The sequence below is a fragment of the Hylaeus volcanicus genome, chromosome 9, assembly GCF_026283585.1.
Source record: "Hylaeus volcanicus isolate JK05 chromosome 9, UHH_iyHylVolc1.0_haploid, whole genome shotgun sequence".
Lineage (NCBI taxonomy): Eukaryota > Metazoa > Arthropoda > Insecta > Hymenoptera > Colletidae > Hylaeus > Hylaeus volcanicus.
Genome location: NC_071984.1, coordinates 179363 through 197721, shown reverse-complemented (window position 1 = coordinate 197721; position 18359 = coordinate 179363). Strand labels below are relative to the sequence as shown.

At 34.4% G+C, this 18359-nt stretch overlaps 1 protein-coding gene across 5 annotated transcripts in view; it reads right to left on the bottom strand.

The window, feature by feature from the left end:
• The window catches only part of LOC128882007 (serine-rich adhesin for platelets), a 263101-nt gene that overhangs the window by 211182 nt on the left and 33560 nt on the right, over window positions 1-18359 (bottom strand). For all 5 annotated transcript variants that reach the window (XR_008458246.1, XR_008458249.1, XR_008458247.1 and 2 more), the window contains one exon: window positions 15387-15509. Coding sequence is in view for 2 of the 5 variants with exons in the window: in XM_054133537.1 (XP_053989512.1) it covers window positions 15387-15479 (93 nt within the window). In the remaining 3 variants the exon portion in view is untranslated. The remainder of the gene's footprint in view (window positions 1-15386; window positions 15510-18359) is intronic.

Sequence of the window (18359 nt, the reverse complement as noted above, 5' to 3'; positions counted from 1 at the left end):
GTACATTTATTATGCCAAATAATTATTGAAGTTTAAAAAGAAAGTACAAATACCGTTTCTGACAACACTCTAAAATTAATCAATCCTACATTCATTATATACTCGTACATTTTAAACAATCTAGTTTCATTTGATCTGAATATTGCCTGTAATTTCACATATCTTTTACTTGACTGGATTACTAGGATGTCTTTTTTTACTAGTAACCCACTCCGAGCAGGTTAACCCACTCTTCCTACAATTCAAGAACTGTTCCTTCGTGGTTAGTATGGGTTAGAGTAACCTTCCCTTGATTAACCGGGTTTGGGTTAAGCAGCGGTTCAAATCCCTGGTCTCCAAGTACTTTCTATGGTATTTGTATGAGCTCCGGTAACAGAATCAACAAAATTAATACTACTGTTTACTTTTCAATGTTTATACCCTTCTGTTGAGAAGGCAACTTAAATGGTTTGAATGTAATAAAGGATTCGTGCCTTCTGTTACAACCTAGCCTGTATCAATGCTACTGTACGTACAAAAGATGCGTAGTAACCTGTTTGACCGTTACTTCCTTCTTAAAAGAAAAAACCGATTGCGTCGTTGTAAGTTCATAAGGTGAAGCGTTCTTTTGAGAATACAATTATTTTACTGATTAAAGAAACTCTTTTTATTCTCGTCGTGTTTATTTGCAACCTGCTAACACCTTCTTTTTTTAATTTATCGTATGCCTTCCAACAATCAGAAATAACTGTAGTCCCTGGCCTTATCAATTCTTTAATTATCGGCATCAGAGTATCTGCATCTCTACTTTCGACAGGCACCCAAAATATCTTCCCACTATCCCTCTCTATTTCAACAAAAACCCACTGATCTTTCACATGATGTCCTCTACAATATTTTCGTTTTCCAAAATTGCGACTAATCAATTAAAACAACCTGTCCATCACCACCGATCATTTCACAACAATTACAGGGCCAATCAACCATTACTTGTTTTATAAAATAAAAACATTGTGATACAGTATTTTGATTTAATTCTAACTCTCTAACGATGTAATATTCGTTGGTTGGTCATAATTGTATATTAACATATACAGTTGCATGCAAAAGTTTCTGGCCAAGAATAATTTTCGAATTAAATTATGTATAATAGGTGTAAAGTAGGAATACAAATATATCATAGTAAAGAGCTTTTATTATACAATCAAAATGTACAATTCAAAAATTTGATACAACAAGTACTAATTATTTATAACAAAAATAACAATTTTTACTTCTTCATAAGTATCCGGCCAAGTACAAAACATGAAGAAAAAACACGATAACTGAAGGAAAAATGTTCAAAAATGGTTACAAATGTAACATTATCATCAATATTTAGTAACCATACTCTGTGAAGCTATCACGGCGGCACATAGGTGAGGCATCGATTCAATAAGTTTGATGATTCTATCATGAGAGATATTTCTCCACTCTTCTTGAATTTTTGTCCATAAAGCAACTTTATTGGTACAATTAACAGTTCCTATTCTTAGTTTAAGCTCCTGCCATAAATGTTCTATGGGATTCAAGTCTGGAGATTGACTCGGCCAATCTAGAATTTGGATCATATTCTTCGTGAAAAACTCCTGAAGCAACCCAGACCGATGTTTTGGATTATTGTGGTTGTTTAACATACCTTCTTCCATTTGGCTGACATTAGGCAAAGTACTGTTTCACGTAAACTTACAGAAGTTGGTTTTTTTGGACAGGTTGGAGTTAAAAAACCACTGATAAGTAAAAAAAATAAGAAGGCCAGATTAGAGTTTACAAAGAAATACCGGAGTTGGACAGTTAAAGATTGGAAGAAAGTGCTGTTTTCGGATGAAATTAAAATTAATTTATTTGGAAATGATGGGGGAAGGTATGTTAGACGACCGCAAGACACTAGGAATGATTCCCGATACCAACAGTGAAGCACGGTGGAGGTAGTATTATGCTTTGGGGTGTATTTTCTTGGAAAGCCATCTATCCAATTTACAAAATTGAGGGTACTATGAACGCTTCTATGTATAGGGATATTCTATCAGAACAAATGCTACCTTATGCCCATCGAAATTTGCCACAAGGATGGATATTTCAGCAAGACAATGATCCAAAACATCGGTCTGGGTTGCTTCAGGAGTTTTTCACGAAGAATATGATCCAAATTCTAGATTGGCCGAGTCAATCTCCAGACTTGAATCCCATAGAACATTTATGGCAGGAGCTTAAACTAAGAATAGGAACTGTTAATTGTACCAATAAAGTTGCTTTATGGACAAAAATTCAAGAAGAGTGGAGAAATATCTCTCATGATAGAATCATCAAACTTATTGAATCGATGCCTCACCTATGTGCCGCCGTGATAGCTTCACAGAGTATGGTTACTAAATATTGATGATAATGTTACATTTGTAACCATTTTTGAACATTTTTCCTTCAATTATCATGTTTTTTCTTCATGTTTTGTACTTGGCCGGATACTTATGAAGAAGTAAAAATTGTTATTTTTGTTATAAATAATTATTACTTGTATCAAGTTTGTGAATTGTACATTTCGATAGTATAATTAAAGCTCTTTACTATGATATATTTGTATTTCTACTTTACACCTATTATACATAATTTAATTCGAAAATTATTTTTGGCCCGAAACTTTTGCATGCAACTGTACGTTAATACCAGAGATGTAATTTTTTTCTAGCAATAAAGACTTTACTTTCGTCGATTCAGTAAGATGATGGTATCTACAATATTTTATGGATGTTCGCAACAGTACCTGTCGATGAGAAATATGTTACGGAGAAGTTGTAAACACGAGATGTCGGTTACGATGGCATGGCGCCGTTAATACGAAGATTCGGGCCACCGATTGAGTTGGATTCTGTGCCAAGAAAATCCGCACTTGAAAATCCGCACTCCTTTTGGGCTGGCGTTGTTCGCTGATCACTCGATCACTTCGACAATTTATACTTGATTTCGCGCGCTGACTCCGTCCGCAAACGTGTACGAAAACGACGAATCGATGTTCGGTTAATATTTAAATTATTTATGTCATGGGCAAGAGCTTGAGCAGTTGCTGTGCTTATGCGGACAGCATCGCGATCGTTTATTTTACACTTGTCAAGGGTACTGACAAGTTTTAATGTTACAACCTGCTTTAGACCGCGTTTCTTCTTAGGTTTACTTGGGCCAGGGTCATTCACACTAGTATCGTTCGCATCGGACTCCAGTAGGGGATTTTCGTTGAATTCTTGATGTTCCCCGTTAGAGGGGCAGGAAGCAAACTCTACTGTTTCTGTTTCTAATTTCGAGAAATATGAAATGTAATTATAAGCAACAAATTTTAAAAGCATTTTCTAAAAAAAAAAAACATACCTTGCGTAGCCATTTCAAATCGAGCTTGGCGGGCCTCCAGCATCTCTTGTCGAAGCATTTGCTTCTGTTCCCTTCCGTAATAAAGACGATCTCCTCCGATCATCGAACCTGGTCGTCCTTTCTGCCTTTGATTGATTAGTAACTGCTTATCTTCGTCAATTTTAATCATATTTAAAGCATCAGCATGTGCTATATCGAATAAATCGTCCAGTTGTTCCAGAAATTCTTGCTCACGTCTCTCTTGTGCTGGTGTTCGTCGTTTGGAAGATTTTTATAACATCCTCCATTTCTGATACATGACCTCCAATTGTTCTACACTATGATCAATTCTTCGAATTGGAATTCTTGCTTTTTCCCACAAAATTTCTGCTTCTTTCACCGCAAAATGTGCACCAGCACGAATACTTAATTTCATTTTTCGCAAATTATAAAATAGCACTCGCAAAACTTGTCCTTTGGATGGTAATTTTGCACCGATAATTTGACTTTCATCATGATCTAATAAAAATATTTTGTCACGACGTCTAGTCTCCATTGCGTTTTTAATAAGATTCAACTTGAATTAGATTTGAACTCTATTGAAACTCGATCAGAACACTGTTGAAGCTCGACTGGAACTCTATTGTAGTTCGAGTAGAACTGATTTTTCGTGGTGAGGTGCCAACCGAAGACACCTCAGAGTCTCACACCGACGATCGGTTGCCACCCCCGTGTGTCAAAGAAACACGCTGATTGGCATTCATAATTTCGAACAAGGCCCAATCAGGGTATCTTGAGGCCCACACCTACCCTTCCTCGTGACGTCTTCGCGAGGAGTCTTGGAGACTAGAGTGGTGGTTGCCTGGAGACCCACGAAAGGCTCAGGCCATTCTTGGGTTTTTTCAAGTTTACGACATTGTCGGCTATCGAGAAACGAAACTAAACGAAATTCTAAAGACCTCAATAAGGCCCACGTCTAAATTGTTATTGGCAGTAATATTAGATATATCTACGCTCACAAATCAGCCTGGCTTTACGACCATGTCATAAAATATCGTTGGCTTTCTGATGTTTCTTCACGTCGGTCAGGTTAAGAGAAAGAAATAATAAAACTAATAAACAACGATACGACGTATATGCATTGTTGGGCAAAAGAACAAAAGTAGTTCTGGGTAGAAGGTGTTTTACTGATACAGATATTTACTGATTCATAACAATAAGAATTTGAAAATCACTGACCAACTTCACTTGCTATCAACTACAGGAGGCAGGTTTATGGAGGGTATAGACTATACCTGAGGTAGGTACAAAAGTAATTTTAGGCTTTATCCAGCATTGTTTCAGACCAGTTGTAATTGGTAAATATTTTATTTAAATGATCGAAGACACACTATTGTTTGATTTTGGAGTAGGTATTTGAATGTAATTATTTAAATATCTCCGTTGTTTATAACTATACCGAAAAATGTCTGAGGAGAATGTTACACTGTTTATTACAATAAATAAATTAGCAAGAATAAATTTTTTTTTTGACATCATATTTTCAAAATTTTAAGGTCATTCGCATTTTTTGGAAGGTAATTATAATTTTTTTCCCATATTCTTATTCGCAAAAAAAGGACAAATCCAACGACTTATTATTAAGTATCCTTACGATGCTCTATACAATTTTCAAAATATTAAAATCGATTCCGGCACGGGTTCCTTTTGTCCGATCGATCTCAAATTTTAACCAAATTTTTTTCTCACCAAAAGGCATACTTTCGGGGGGGTGGGACGGACAAAATTCGATGGTCGCAAAATAAGGTCCACCCTAGTGCGCACATGAAGACTGTATAAGGCATTGAGCTCTATCCTAACTGGATTGTGAACTGCAAGAGAGATGCCGGTCCGAGAGAGATGCAAGATGAGTGGTTCCGGTGGTACTATCCTATAGCAAATTTATGTGTGAAGGGAGAACAGACTCCTCTTTGTTTGAATTTCGCAGCACTAGGAATTATTTACAGATTAATTATGTACAGATCTGAACTTTATTTCCTTTTTATTTATATATAAAACGATAGAAACATTAATAATAATGACATAATAATGAAATAGTATACATAATTTACATACCATAATTTAGATCATACAAGTATACAGGGTGTCCTAAAAATGTTGTAACACCTTGAAAGAGGTGGTTCGGGAGGTGATTTGAAACAACGCGTATACCGTTGGAGCGGCTGCGGTAGCGAAGGCTACGCGCTAGGCGGCCGCACTCATACGCTACCGCGTTCGCTCCAACGGTATACGCGCGCTCTGATTGGTCAATGTTTTCCGTTAATATCTCCTCAACGAAGCCTCGGACATCAATTTCGCTCAGGAAAAAGTTGTTTCAAATCACCTCCCGAACCACCCCTTTCAAGGTGTTACAACATTTTTGGAACACCCTGTATATATATATATATAAAGAAAGTATACTTCCTTTAATTTGAATTTGCCGCGTACCTTGATGAGACACAGGTAGATGGAGCAATAAGTAGAATTAGCAAGGAAACAAAAGACATAGAAGGATTATATAACAACCACGTGTTGGAATAGATAAATAGATAGAAAGAATTAAAAGTTAAATAGGAAACTTAAAGTGATAAAGAATAAAGTAAATAAGGAAGGGATAATTATAAACTTTAATTGTCGTTTCTTTGTTTACAGGTATGTAAATATTGTAAATAATTTAATCTAATAGAATAATAAAATCTCAATCTTTGTTTACAGAGAAACTTATTGGGTTTAATTTTTATCCCTAAAAGAATAAATAAAATAATAACATTATATTATATAGATATATCGCATCCGCCAAAGTGTAACGAATATTAACGAATCCAATATGGCCGACTTGTATATTACAAAGTTATTAGATTTCCATGAAACTTGGTATTTTATGGTTAATTGGGCCGCAAATTACGAATCGAGTATAAAAATTGCAAAATTCAAAATGGCAGATCCAATATAGCCGACATGTATATTACAAAGTTACTAGATTTTCATGAAACTCGGTATTTTATGGTTATTTAGGTCGCAAACTTTCAATCTTATATCGGAATTTGCGAAATTCCAAATGGCGGATCCAATATGGCCGACATGTATTTTAAAAAACTTTTTAGATTTTCATGAAACTTGATATTTAAGAGTTATTTGGGCCGCAAATTACGAATCTGGTATCAGAATTGCAAAATTCAAAATGGCTGATCCAATATGGTCGACATGCATGTTAAAAATATTAAATTATTATGAATTTTTTACGAATTAGGATTTCTAGCTTTATAGGGCAACATAGTTAGAATACATTGGCAGAAATAACATTAATAAATTAATGTTAAATTAAAATTAAGGATAATGAGGTTTGTTATAATGCCGCGTAAACAGTCTTCCTTTCCTTGTAAGCATGGACTTTAAATTTAAATAACTTAAAATAGCGCAAATTTGCGCAAGTTTTCTCAAATGGATATCATACCTGACATGATACTTCATATCAAGAAACTTGGCAGACCGTGTCACTCGGTGACTATCATCTTTGCTTTCCTTCCGATTCATCGAAAGATAACTAAAATTTATACCATATTGAGAAGCGAATTACAATAGTGAATCCAAAGATATTTTACTTTGTTCTTGTGGAAAGTTTATGTTTATAACATCTACTTTTGTGGTAAAATGATTTACATATGAATCTATTGAGGATAAACTTTCTGTGACACAATAAACATTCGTCACTTTTCACGATATCAAGGAGCATGAAATTTCGTGAAACTTTGAACCTCTGTATATCAGTAACCGATTACTATTTTTTAAAATTTCAAACGACATTTAATGCACTCATATGTATAGAACACACGCACAATATTAAAAAAAGCGTTTTTCCGTTTTTACGGCTTTCACGTTGTATATTCTCCATGTGTTCAAATATAACTATTTTACTGTGTCTTAACGATTATTATTAATGTCTTCAACCCTACAATCCTCATGCTAAGGTGTAAAAGTCCAACAAAGACAAAACAATCACCAACAAAATTCATCAACCCCACCAATTCTTTCCGAATAACAGAACGTCACACCAATATATACCCGAAAATTCACGTTGGGCCAGAATATGTAAAAATCAACACCTCCACAGACAACAATACAACTTATAAAGGTAACAACCTCCTTCTTATAGCTAGAACGATCAACTCTCTAAAGACAGGAGCTGAATAGCTTACTCCCTGTGGGCGAGGAATGGCTGAAATTCGATTAAAAAACGCAGAGCAAGCCAACGCCATTGTAACATCCAGAGGCTGCAAGGTAAAAGGCACCAATGCCTTCATCCCCAATTACAGGATAGAGCGGAAAGGCCTAATCAAAAATATTGATTTAGAATGCAACCTCAGAAATTTAATAAGATACACCGAATCACCTGGCAAAATTAAAAATGCTCAGTGTCTGAATAGACGCATCACAAACAAAGAAAATGGGAAAATTGAATGGGTTCTGAGAGCAAAACTGTCTTGCTCGCCTTTGAAAGGACTGTCCTGTCGGACTCCATAAAACTTTTCCAAATTTATAGAGCCAAAGTGGAAGTATAGATTGAACCAGTGATAGTATGCTCAAACTGTTACAAGTTTAGGCACTCCACCAAAATATGCAAAAGCGACCCAAGATGTAGAATATGTGGAGCCAACGAAAAGCATAAGTCAGAATTATGTCCATTTGCACTGCACAAAAGAACACAAAACCATGGACCGTTCCTGTGCAACAATGATGCAGGAAAAAGAAGTCAACACACTTAGGGCGTACAACTGCATAGGAATTTTGGAAGCTTGGAAACTAGTCAGAGAGGCCCAGTGGCCAATTGTCAAATCAAACATCACTCCTACGAAGGAAAATTTCCCAGCCCTGACGCAACCCTCGCAGGACAAAGTAATGAAATTAAAGACTTTTGGAGGTCAAGAAAAGCCACCGTCACTTATGTAAGAATATTTCGAATTCAGCCGAGCGGCGACAACGTAAGAAAGGATAGCCACTGTAGGACGGAATGGCAACGTCGCCACTTTAGCTGACGATAACCAGATGTTGGGACTCAGGAAAAGTCAAGGGAAAGCGTGTACGAGGCCCTATAGACTTTCCCTACCTAGAGTCCTCAAAATGTAGAGGAGTAAAGATCGTCGCCGGAGGGTCAAACCTTCCGCAAGGAAACGACGAGGACATTCTTGGTTTTTCGACGGAACTGTGTACAATTTAAAAATTACAGAACCTATCAAAGTATACGAAGACAATTCTGGCGCGATAGCTATAGGTAAATTTGGCAACTATACAAAGAACTCGAAGCACATTAAAGTGCGATATCATTATATTAATGAGAATTATGAAAAAGGTATAATAGACATTGTAAAAATTGATTCAGATTCAAGCAGACATACTTACAACAAGTCTAGATAAAGTGAAATTTGTTAAGAATAGAAAAGCGCTAAAATTAATTTAAGTTTGAAAGAATAGTGTTACTTCGCAAATGGCTTCAAACACTTTGCCTTTCTATAGATGTACATTTAGAATTGCCATAGAGTCTGAACCTTTCGAGCGACATAAACCACTAAACGGAAGGCCAACAATAGTTTATAACATGCTCGCGAAGCTAGGCTGTTTTTGAGTTTATGCTGATATTGCCGTCAATATCAATCTAATTGCGAGTGTCGATGAGGTCTTTAGAATTTCACGTGGTTTCGATCCTCAGCAGCTGTTCGTGTTGTAAACTGGGAAAAACCAATGAGTGACAGTGGCCTTCCGCAAGACACCAGGTAACCACCCACCCTTGCCTCCAGGACCGCTGGTGAAGACGTACCTACGAGGGTGGTGTGAAACTCTAGGTACCCTGATTGGGCCTTGTTTCTAAGCCAAGCACCAATCAGGGTGCATTTTTGAGAATTTAGGAGTGACAACCGAAAGTAGGAGAGATACACCGAGGTATCTTTAATTGTCACTCCAAAAGAGAAGACCAGATTCTCACGAACCACCACTAGTTCTACTACTTCAATTAATTCAATTATAACTCAGTTACTTTGCTCACGCCGTAACAAATAGTATGATGTTGAAAATTCAAGGAGGCGTGTTGTAAATAGTGAATATTTCGGCATCATGAACTCTTATTCTTTTGTTTAACCAAATAAAGATATTACATATGTTAAATCCAACGGTAGTACTTGTGTTACTATTAATGTATAGCTATGACTGTTAACGTCAAGTATTACCTACATAAAGAACATTGCAGAGTAATCCAGATATGTACCAATAACATTCAAAATTTTCATTTAGAAAATTAAGTTAATTATTTGAACGAAAATCCGATATTATTTCTACATTACTGAACCAGTCACAATTGCCATCAGAAATATGTCTGTTATTTCAGTTTAATTTTGTTCTGGAATTTCTAATGAGCTTTCAAAGTAAACAATGCACAAGCTTTCTCGATTCAACTGGAAATGGAAGTTTGCACTATGTCTCGTTGCCGTTGTCACGATATCTACCAGCTCCACGAGAGCACGTGTCGTTGTACTCGTGTTCATTCTTCTTTATTTAGATAACTCCCTCACTTTCACCATTTCATTCACATTCACTTAGGTGCAATTTTAAGCATGCAATGAAAGGCTTGAAAACGTGCTTCTTCGTACGAACAATTCATTTCCAATTGCTGTTCAAAGGGAATTTTCTTGCAGATGCTTTAAAATCGAACAAATCATTATATTGTACTAATCTGTCCTGCGAATACAAATATTTACTTATATGTTTTGATTTATTTATGTATACTCTCGTCAAAGAAAGTTTAATTAATTATTCTTATGTATATATTGTTAAAACATTATAAAAATATGTTTCTATTACTTGTAAATAAGCATTTATCATTGTTACATTATTAGAAATTAAAAAATATATGATTAATGAAGATATATATATATATATATATATATCAATTGGATATATAGTTATAAAGATATTGTAGAAACTGTACATTGTAATTACTAGATATTTAGTTTTCTTAATACCTACACTGTTTTGATCAACGTCAAAACATTATATTTCATAAAAAATATACAGAAATTTTGTATACAAGTTACTCTAACACACCGAAACAGCTAAAAAAAAAATCGGTTTTTGATTTTTCCAACTACGGCGCACAACACCCAAAATTATGAAAAAAAATTGAGAATAATAATAACAATAATATACACTTCCTGTAATTATATAATCGTAGTTCCGAGATTTCTTCGATACAAAACAGGCACTTTTCATCATTTTTGTGCGTTTTTTATTTTTCACAGTTTGGATTTTGAATTGAAAAATCTGAAAAGAATTCTGGAACATGTAGCTCGCTAACTGAATTATCTCTGATTTTTTTCAAAATTTTTCATGCAACAGGACGAGAAAAATTGGTCAAAAACGTGATTTTTGTTTTTTCTTGTTTAGTCTGCCACCAGTTGCGATAGGACTTGAAACTTGGCACAGATTAGTCTTTTTTTGATAACCTATCGAATATATCATTGCAAATCGAAATCGATCTGAGGGCACTTGAATTTATTCGTCATAATAAATAACGATTGACAAAATTATTCGTCCTAATAAATAACGATTGACGAGTTAATAAATTGGCAAATACTCGGGAACGTACATTGTACTCGCATTATCACCTTAAATTTGCGATTGGTGCAAAATGCATGTAAAAATTACAAGTATTGAAACAAATTGAAAAGGAAGATAAATCCGCCTAATAATTTCAATGGAGCGAAATACAGTTTCTTCTTACTTCCGCTTCTCACTAGATTTTTTTTACTGATTTCTAATCGCGCATACAATGGCGCATAATTTTGCAAGGGAAACAATCGCGTACACCGCGCTGCATAGTTCAACGTTTGTTAAATTTGAAATGAGATTCTCGTGGAAATTAATTACATTGTTCATCGCACAAATGAAGTCGACCATGCATCGTTATTCTATTCTTAGGATCCTTGAGTTTCGTTTATAATATTATTTTCACGGATCTAAATAAAGAATTTCCTTCAACTTATTGAAACTTACAATTTCGTAAAAATCTGAAATTGCTTCTGAAAATTGCTTTTCATTTCTTCGGTTAAAATGGAGCATGTATCGTTAAATAACATGTATGAACAACGTTCATTATTTATGAGAAAACTATTCCTAAAGAAAAAAATGAAATGTTTGAAAAAAGTGGCCGATGAAAAATATTCATTATTCGAAAAAATATATTTGATAATAATTTCGTATCTCATCGAGATTTACAACTTCTGTCTGAAATAGTTTTTTAAAGAATCGCTCTTTTTCTAAACTAGGAATTTCTGTTTCGTAAATAATAGACGTTGCTCCTATATGTTATTCAATAAAATATGCTTAATATTGATCAAGAAAGTGAAAAATAATTTTTATAGACAATTTTATATTTTGACCATAATCATCACCCTTGAGAATTCTTTAAAAAATATTTCTTTTATTTTTAAAAAATTGGGTGTTCACTTTAAAGACAAACATTCTATATGATTTTTGTAGGGTTTTATAAGATCTATAGCGAAGAAAAGTTTCAATCAAAAATATTCGTTATTACGAGAACTACGAATTTTCGAAAATTACGCAACTTTATACAATACCTCTCAACGCTAGATTCATTTTTGTTGAACTCAAATTACATGTATATAATTCAACAATAATAATTTTCAAATATTGTTTATCGGCGTGTATTTTTTGTGTTTGTGTTTATCCGTGTATATTCATTTCTGATTTTCAATATGTCGGTATGAAGGAGCACAATTTTTTGAAAAGGAAAACCGAGCATACCAAGTGCATTCGTGCAATATCTTTATTTGCAAATCGCATGGTCAGATTAAGAAAATCCAGACGAAAGTTGAAGCAGTTTCTAGAATTTTAGAAAGAGTGGTAATTATTGATGATAAATTGTGTAATAAGTGTCGCATCTTCGCCTACAATAAAGGTGTTGATGACAAACAAATATCGTTTGACAGATATAGGTTAGTATCGTTTGACAGATATAGGTTACAGTGAGGAATAGCTGGATGCAGATTATTAAGACAGAAGAAAAAATTTCACCAGATACTGCAAGAAATAATGCACAAGAGACAGTAATGTTGCCTTGTAATACATATGTGCACGCAGTAAAACTATAATAGTAGTATTAGCAGTGCAACATATATTTGTTTTTACAACAAGAAGAGGAGCATATAACATCATCAATAAAAGAGTAAGTAAAATCCACAATTAAAAGTAGATAGTGTTTATCATTATTTGATAAATAGTTTTGTGCGCCTAAAGTACATGTATTAGCATTGTAAATCCTTGTGCGTTTTCTGTTTCCACAGGCTTTGATTGATCTAAGCAGCTACAGTCATTCCAATAAGAGGAATCGAAGGGATGAATTGCTTGTTTCATGAAACAAATAATTTGCTGACAAAGCAACAATATTTTGGTGCTCTCCAAAAATAAGAGCTGCAGCTGTGAAATTCTAATATTTTATCTGAGTGAAGGATATCTGGTAGTAATTATTAAAATACCATAAGAAGAAACGTGCAAGGATTACAGGAAATACGATAAAGTTTGACAGGTATATTGAAATTGGCCAGTTAAAATATACTACGACCTGACAGAGTGTACAATGGAAGGAACTAAGTGATCTGTATATAATGTTTATATGAAAATTATGATTTCTATTTTTATTTTAAGCTCTACGTTAATTTGCAACTAACATATGGTTTGTATGTTTTACAGATAATTGAAGCATAAGATGATGCGGTGTACATAACAAATTTGCTGGTATTTATATCAATTCATGAATTCAATGAATAAATGTTTATAATTAATAAATTAATATCATATGAAATGTATATATTCACTTTCTTTACCCCCTCTCCTATTCTTTTCCTCTATTCAATTAAAAAACTTAGGAGTCTGTGTATATAAATAACAAATCTAAAAAATTCATTTTTTCATATTATTTCATGTGGATTATTTTAGATTATACATATTAAAAATATTATAGGTGAAAGTGTTTTCCGTATCCCAATATAGAGGGTGTGTAAAAGCTCTACGCTTACATCTCTTATTCTCTCTCAGCATTTTTTATAGAGCGTCATGTGTATCTGATCTTATGATCAGTTTACTATATCATATTATTTCTATTATTATGTATTTGTATAACCTAACTGTGTATTTGTGTGTTGTGTAATAAATAGTTATGCACATACTAAGTTTTATGTCTAAACCCTCTATAATAGGTATACAGTGGAAGAATTTTAGATTAAAGATATTAAAAATATTATAGATATAGTAACAAATAGTGGATCTCTTTTTTAATTTTCTCACTGTATCTTTAACATTTAAATTTCTTGAAACAAGACTTTCTACCATGCGTTCTGCATACTTATGAACATAATTCTAATACAATAAATTGTGCATTACAAATAGTGGAGATATTTTTAAAGTCATTCACTATGCAAATTATCTTTGTAAAAAGAAGTGAGATCCCCATAAAAAACTTCAAAAAAGTAAAAACATTACCCCAAGTACATGAAAAAGTGGAAGACTCAAGGAGTTATCATAGAAAAATAGAAGGTCCCCATAAAAAACTACAAGAAAGTAGAAAAAGATGTGAAATCGAAATGAGCAGCCAGTACATGAAGGTCCTTTCCAGTAAAGTGCAAGGTGACACTGTGTAACATAATATCAAATTCGGTGCTTTCCAACTATGCGCAGCTAAAATGCCGTGTTCAACAGTACGGACGTTCAGATCCTAATGACAATTCATGTAAAGTGGCTGCTCCGCACTTTGGCGGTAAAATGAAGAAGCTAAATGGCGTATTTGCCACAAATTGAGACAGTTTAGAAATTTGCCTAGATTTCTGCGGTCTGGAAGTCAAATGCTTGGCGTGGCCAGGCAAGGCATTCTTAGATTATCAATACATATACTTTCTCTCTCACAGACTTTCAGATAATTTGTCAATTTAAAGCTCTGACAATATTATAAGTACACTTTCATTGTATTGGGTTTTAAAATAATTCTTATTCCGAAAGCAACCATTGTTTTACACTCTGTGCAACATGTTGTTGCAAATAGGTGGAACTAAATGGGAAGGCTCCATCTCAATCGGTTAATTTCATGTTGAGTTGCATAAGAAAAATAGGAATTTCGCAGTAATAATAGTTATAAATATTAAGAAATTCATAAATTTTTCCAACTGGGAACACCATGAAATCAGCTGTCATTATATGTAAATGTATGAACATACATTAAAAACGAAAAAAAATATATATATTTTATATACATGTCAAAATTGAGTAACCTCCTCCTTTTCGAAGTCGGTTAAAACATAGAGATATGAAAATACAGGGTGTCCTACAAATGTTGTAACACCTTGAAAGAGGTGGTTCGGGAGATGATTTGAAACAACTTTTTCCTTAGCGAAAATGTTGTCCGAGGCTTCATTGAGAAGATATTAATGGAAAACCCCGACCAATCAGAGCGCGAGTATAGCGGCGGAGGGCGGTCGCCTAGCGCGTACTCCACGCCTACCACGAGCGGTCAAACGGCATACGCGCGCTGTGATTGGTGAGTGTTTTCCGTTAATATCTCCTCAACGAAGCTCGGACAATATTTTCGCTAAGGAAAAAGTTGTTTCAAATCACCTCCCGAACCTCCCCTTTCAAGGTGTTACAACACTTTCGGAACACCCTGTATTTTCATGGCTGTGGATATCAATACAACATTTTCGAATTTTCTCGATCTAACTTTACGTGGTAATCAATTTATACGTCCAAAATTATTGTATACTCTGAATATACTTAATCCCTAAATGTTTATTATCACAGCTAATTTCAATGGTGTATGGTTAAAAATGAGTACGTTCGTGGATCACCGTATCCCGTGAACAAATGTCTCGTTAGCGCACGTTCGTTGCAATTTCGATCAGTGATCCGAGTTACATACAATTATTATCAGCACTTACCTTGGCAGGTTTGTCCATGATACGGTAAGTGAGCGAGTCGCGATGACCAGTTGCGATGACGGCGCCCGCCTTACGAGACACGCATTGCCCCATATAGATTTCCCGACCTCGTCCCAGCACAACCTAAATTTCACCAAACAATATGCACAATAAATAATTTCCAACCTCCGTTATACTCGGAGAGATGTTAGTTTAATTAATGTGTTTAGAAGAATAAGTTCCATTCATAGATGTTTGAATTAACGATGCTCATGAATGTTTGAATCAGGGTTTGAATAATAATCAATTACAATTTTTTAATTAAGTACTTAATTTAAACAAAATTAATTTAATCAACTTAATTAATAAATATTTTAAATAAATGTAATGAAAAATTATTTAATTAAAATTGAATTAAGCAGAGTTAATCGAAAGTAGTTTAATTGACGATTGATACGAGCGAATTTAATCGAAGATATTCAATTGACGGATTACCAAGGAACAATCTCGTTTTAGAATTATTGAGAAATAAAACGAAATTCATGTAAGAGAAGGTTAAAGTAAGTCTGCAATTGAACTTTGATGTTCTATTATGTACCTACATTGTGTATGTTTTAACAAAAAAATCAAAGAACTACATGTAAAAAGAAAATATCAAAGAATATTATTTTGTTAAGTTAACAAGTAGTCAAAGAAATGTAGATATTTAAATGATCGGCATAATGCAGAGATAGGTAAATTGTTACCTAGTTACAAACGTCGAATGGAAAATAATAAATAAACAGCTTCTGATCAGTTTCTTATTCGATAAAAATTACAACTTGAATTACAATTGAAATAAACGATATAAAAATGCAATTATACTTGACGCTGAACAAATATTGTACAAGGTTGCTTATCTAAGCAACTCTTTGATCGGATAAACGTAGCAAATAAATCACTGTATGGTGTTTCTTTTCGTCGTCTATTATTCAAATAAAATCTTACCCATCTTTTGCGATTACACTGATATTTAATGAATATCTGTGAGTAAGAGCCAAATCGCACTATACATAATTCTACACAATCTACTACGTGATCTTTTACTCCAGTAATAATTTGCAGTCGAGCGTTATATACAGAGAGCATCGCCATTCTGACGTCAATGTTTCAATTCACACCTGACTTAACAAACGTTGGCGATGCTACCATTAATAGCAACGCCTATGTAACGCAAAATGTGCAGAAAAATTTGTTTTGCATTTTTACAGAAACGGTCGACTTCGTTCGTCAATAAAGGTTCGAAACAGACCTGGGCAAATTTTAATTAAAATGAAAATAAGAAATAACTTATTTCATACTATTACTTCCAATACAGTTATTTGAAAATAAAAATAATATCAATTTATTTTAAACAAAAGCTATTTCAAATATCGAATTGTTTCGGTGCTTTTTTATTTCAAATTTAATAAAAGAAATATGGGTAATTATACAGAACAGGTACATCCTCACCGATTTCTATGATTTTTGAATATGTTGTAAAAATCAACATTTTGAACAACTTTTTCCTATACATATAACCGTCGCTCGGCCTTAGTTTCCGAGATATTTGCAAAATACCATTACTACTACTCCAATGAATATTGCGTATAGCAACGCGTCCGTGGCAGCGTGTGTGTAAGCGTTGAATCGTCGATTGTTTAGGTTCGGAATACACGTCCGCGTCCGTTTACGCGATTGTTTAGGCTCAGAAAAAAATCTAGTTTAACACTGACGTCGATACTGAATTACTTTCATCGGATTAAAAATGAACTTGCATGAATATTTGACTGTATGCGGCATATATGATACACTAATTTATTTTTTAATTGAACAAAGAGTGATTCATGGAAAGATGTATTGTACTAAGTGCAAAAGTGAAAAACCAATGAAATTTAATCGGGAAGAGCTAATATTTTATTGTAATGCAGTCTATTATTCGAAAAATTGCCATAAAAAAAGAGTGAAAATACAGTGGAGCTCACGAATTAGTGCATTGAGTAATACGTGGTTTAGCAATATACATGCTTCTATTCAAGACATTTGTGCCTTTATCGACTATCATTTAATGCTAAAACCACCACGGCAAGAATTTCTACAAAATGAACTGCGAATAACGGCGAAAACGGCAGTTGATTGGGCTAGTTATTGTCGTCAAATGTGTGTTCTATGGGCAGAGAAACAGTCTGTTCCAATCGGAGGTGAGAATGAAATTGTTGAGATCGACGAAACCAAAATTGGTAAACAAAAATTTAATAAAGTAAGGATGTTAACTGGCCAGTGGATATTCGGAGGAATAGAACGCTCCAGCAAACGTATATTTATTGTACCAGTTCCCAACAGGTCATCCGAAACGCTACTTGAAGTGATCCGAAATTGGATCAAACCTGGTACAATTATTATTAGCGATTGTTGGAAAGCGTACGATTGCCTCCACAAAGAAGGATTTTAGCACTTAAGAGTTAACCATAAACTCAATTTCGTTGACCCGGAGACAAATGCTCACACGCAAAACATTGAAAGAGTATGGCGAGAAGTACGAGCGAATATTCCGAAGTATGGAACTCGCCGAGCACATTATGTAGGCTATTTAGCGGAGTACTTTTTTTGTCGACAATACGATTTTGATGATTGTATAATGAAATTTTTTGAAATAATGTCAGAAATGTTCCCAACTTCGGATAACATTAATAAAGAAAATTGAAACAAGAGATAACATTTTTTTAAACCTTGCCCATTACATTAATTACGAAGTAGAATAGTTAGACTTAAGTTAGGTTTACACTTGGTTTTTAAATTTCGGAAGCCAGGCACGATCTTCATTCATACGGTAAAAAAATGGGGGTCCGGGGGCTAGCCCCCGGTCGGGGGTTTGGGGGCAAAGCCCCCCACAACGAGTACTGCAGCGCACCACGCAGGTGTATACACGGTTAGCCTGGGGGATGTTTATAGTTTAGCGGGGGGTTTGGGGGGGGG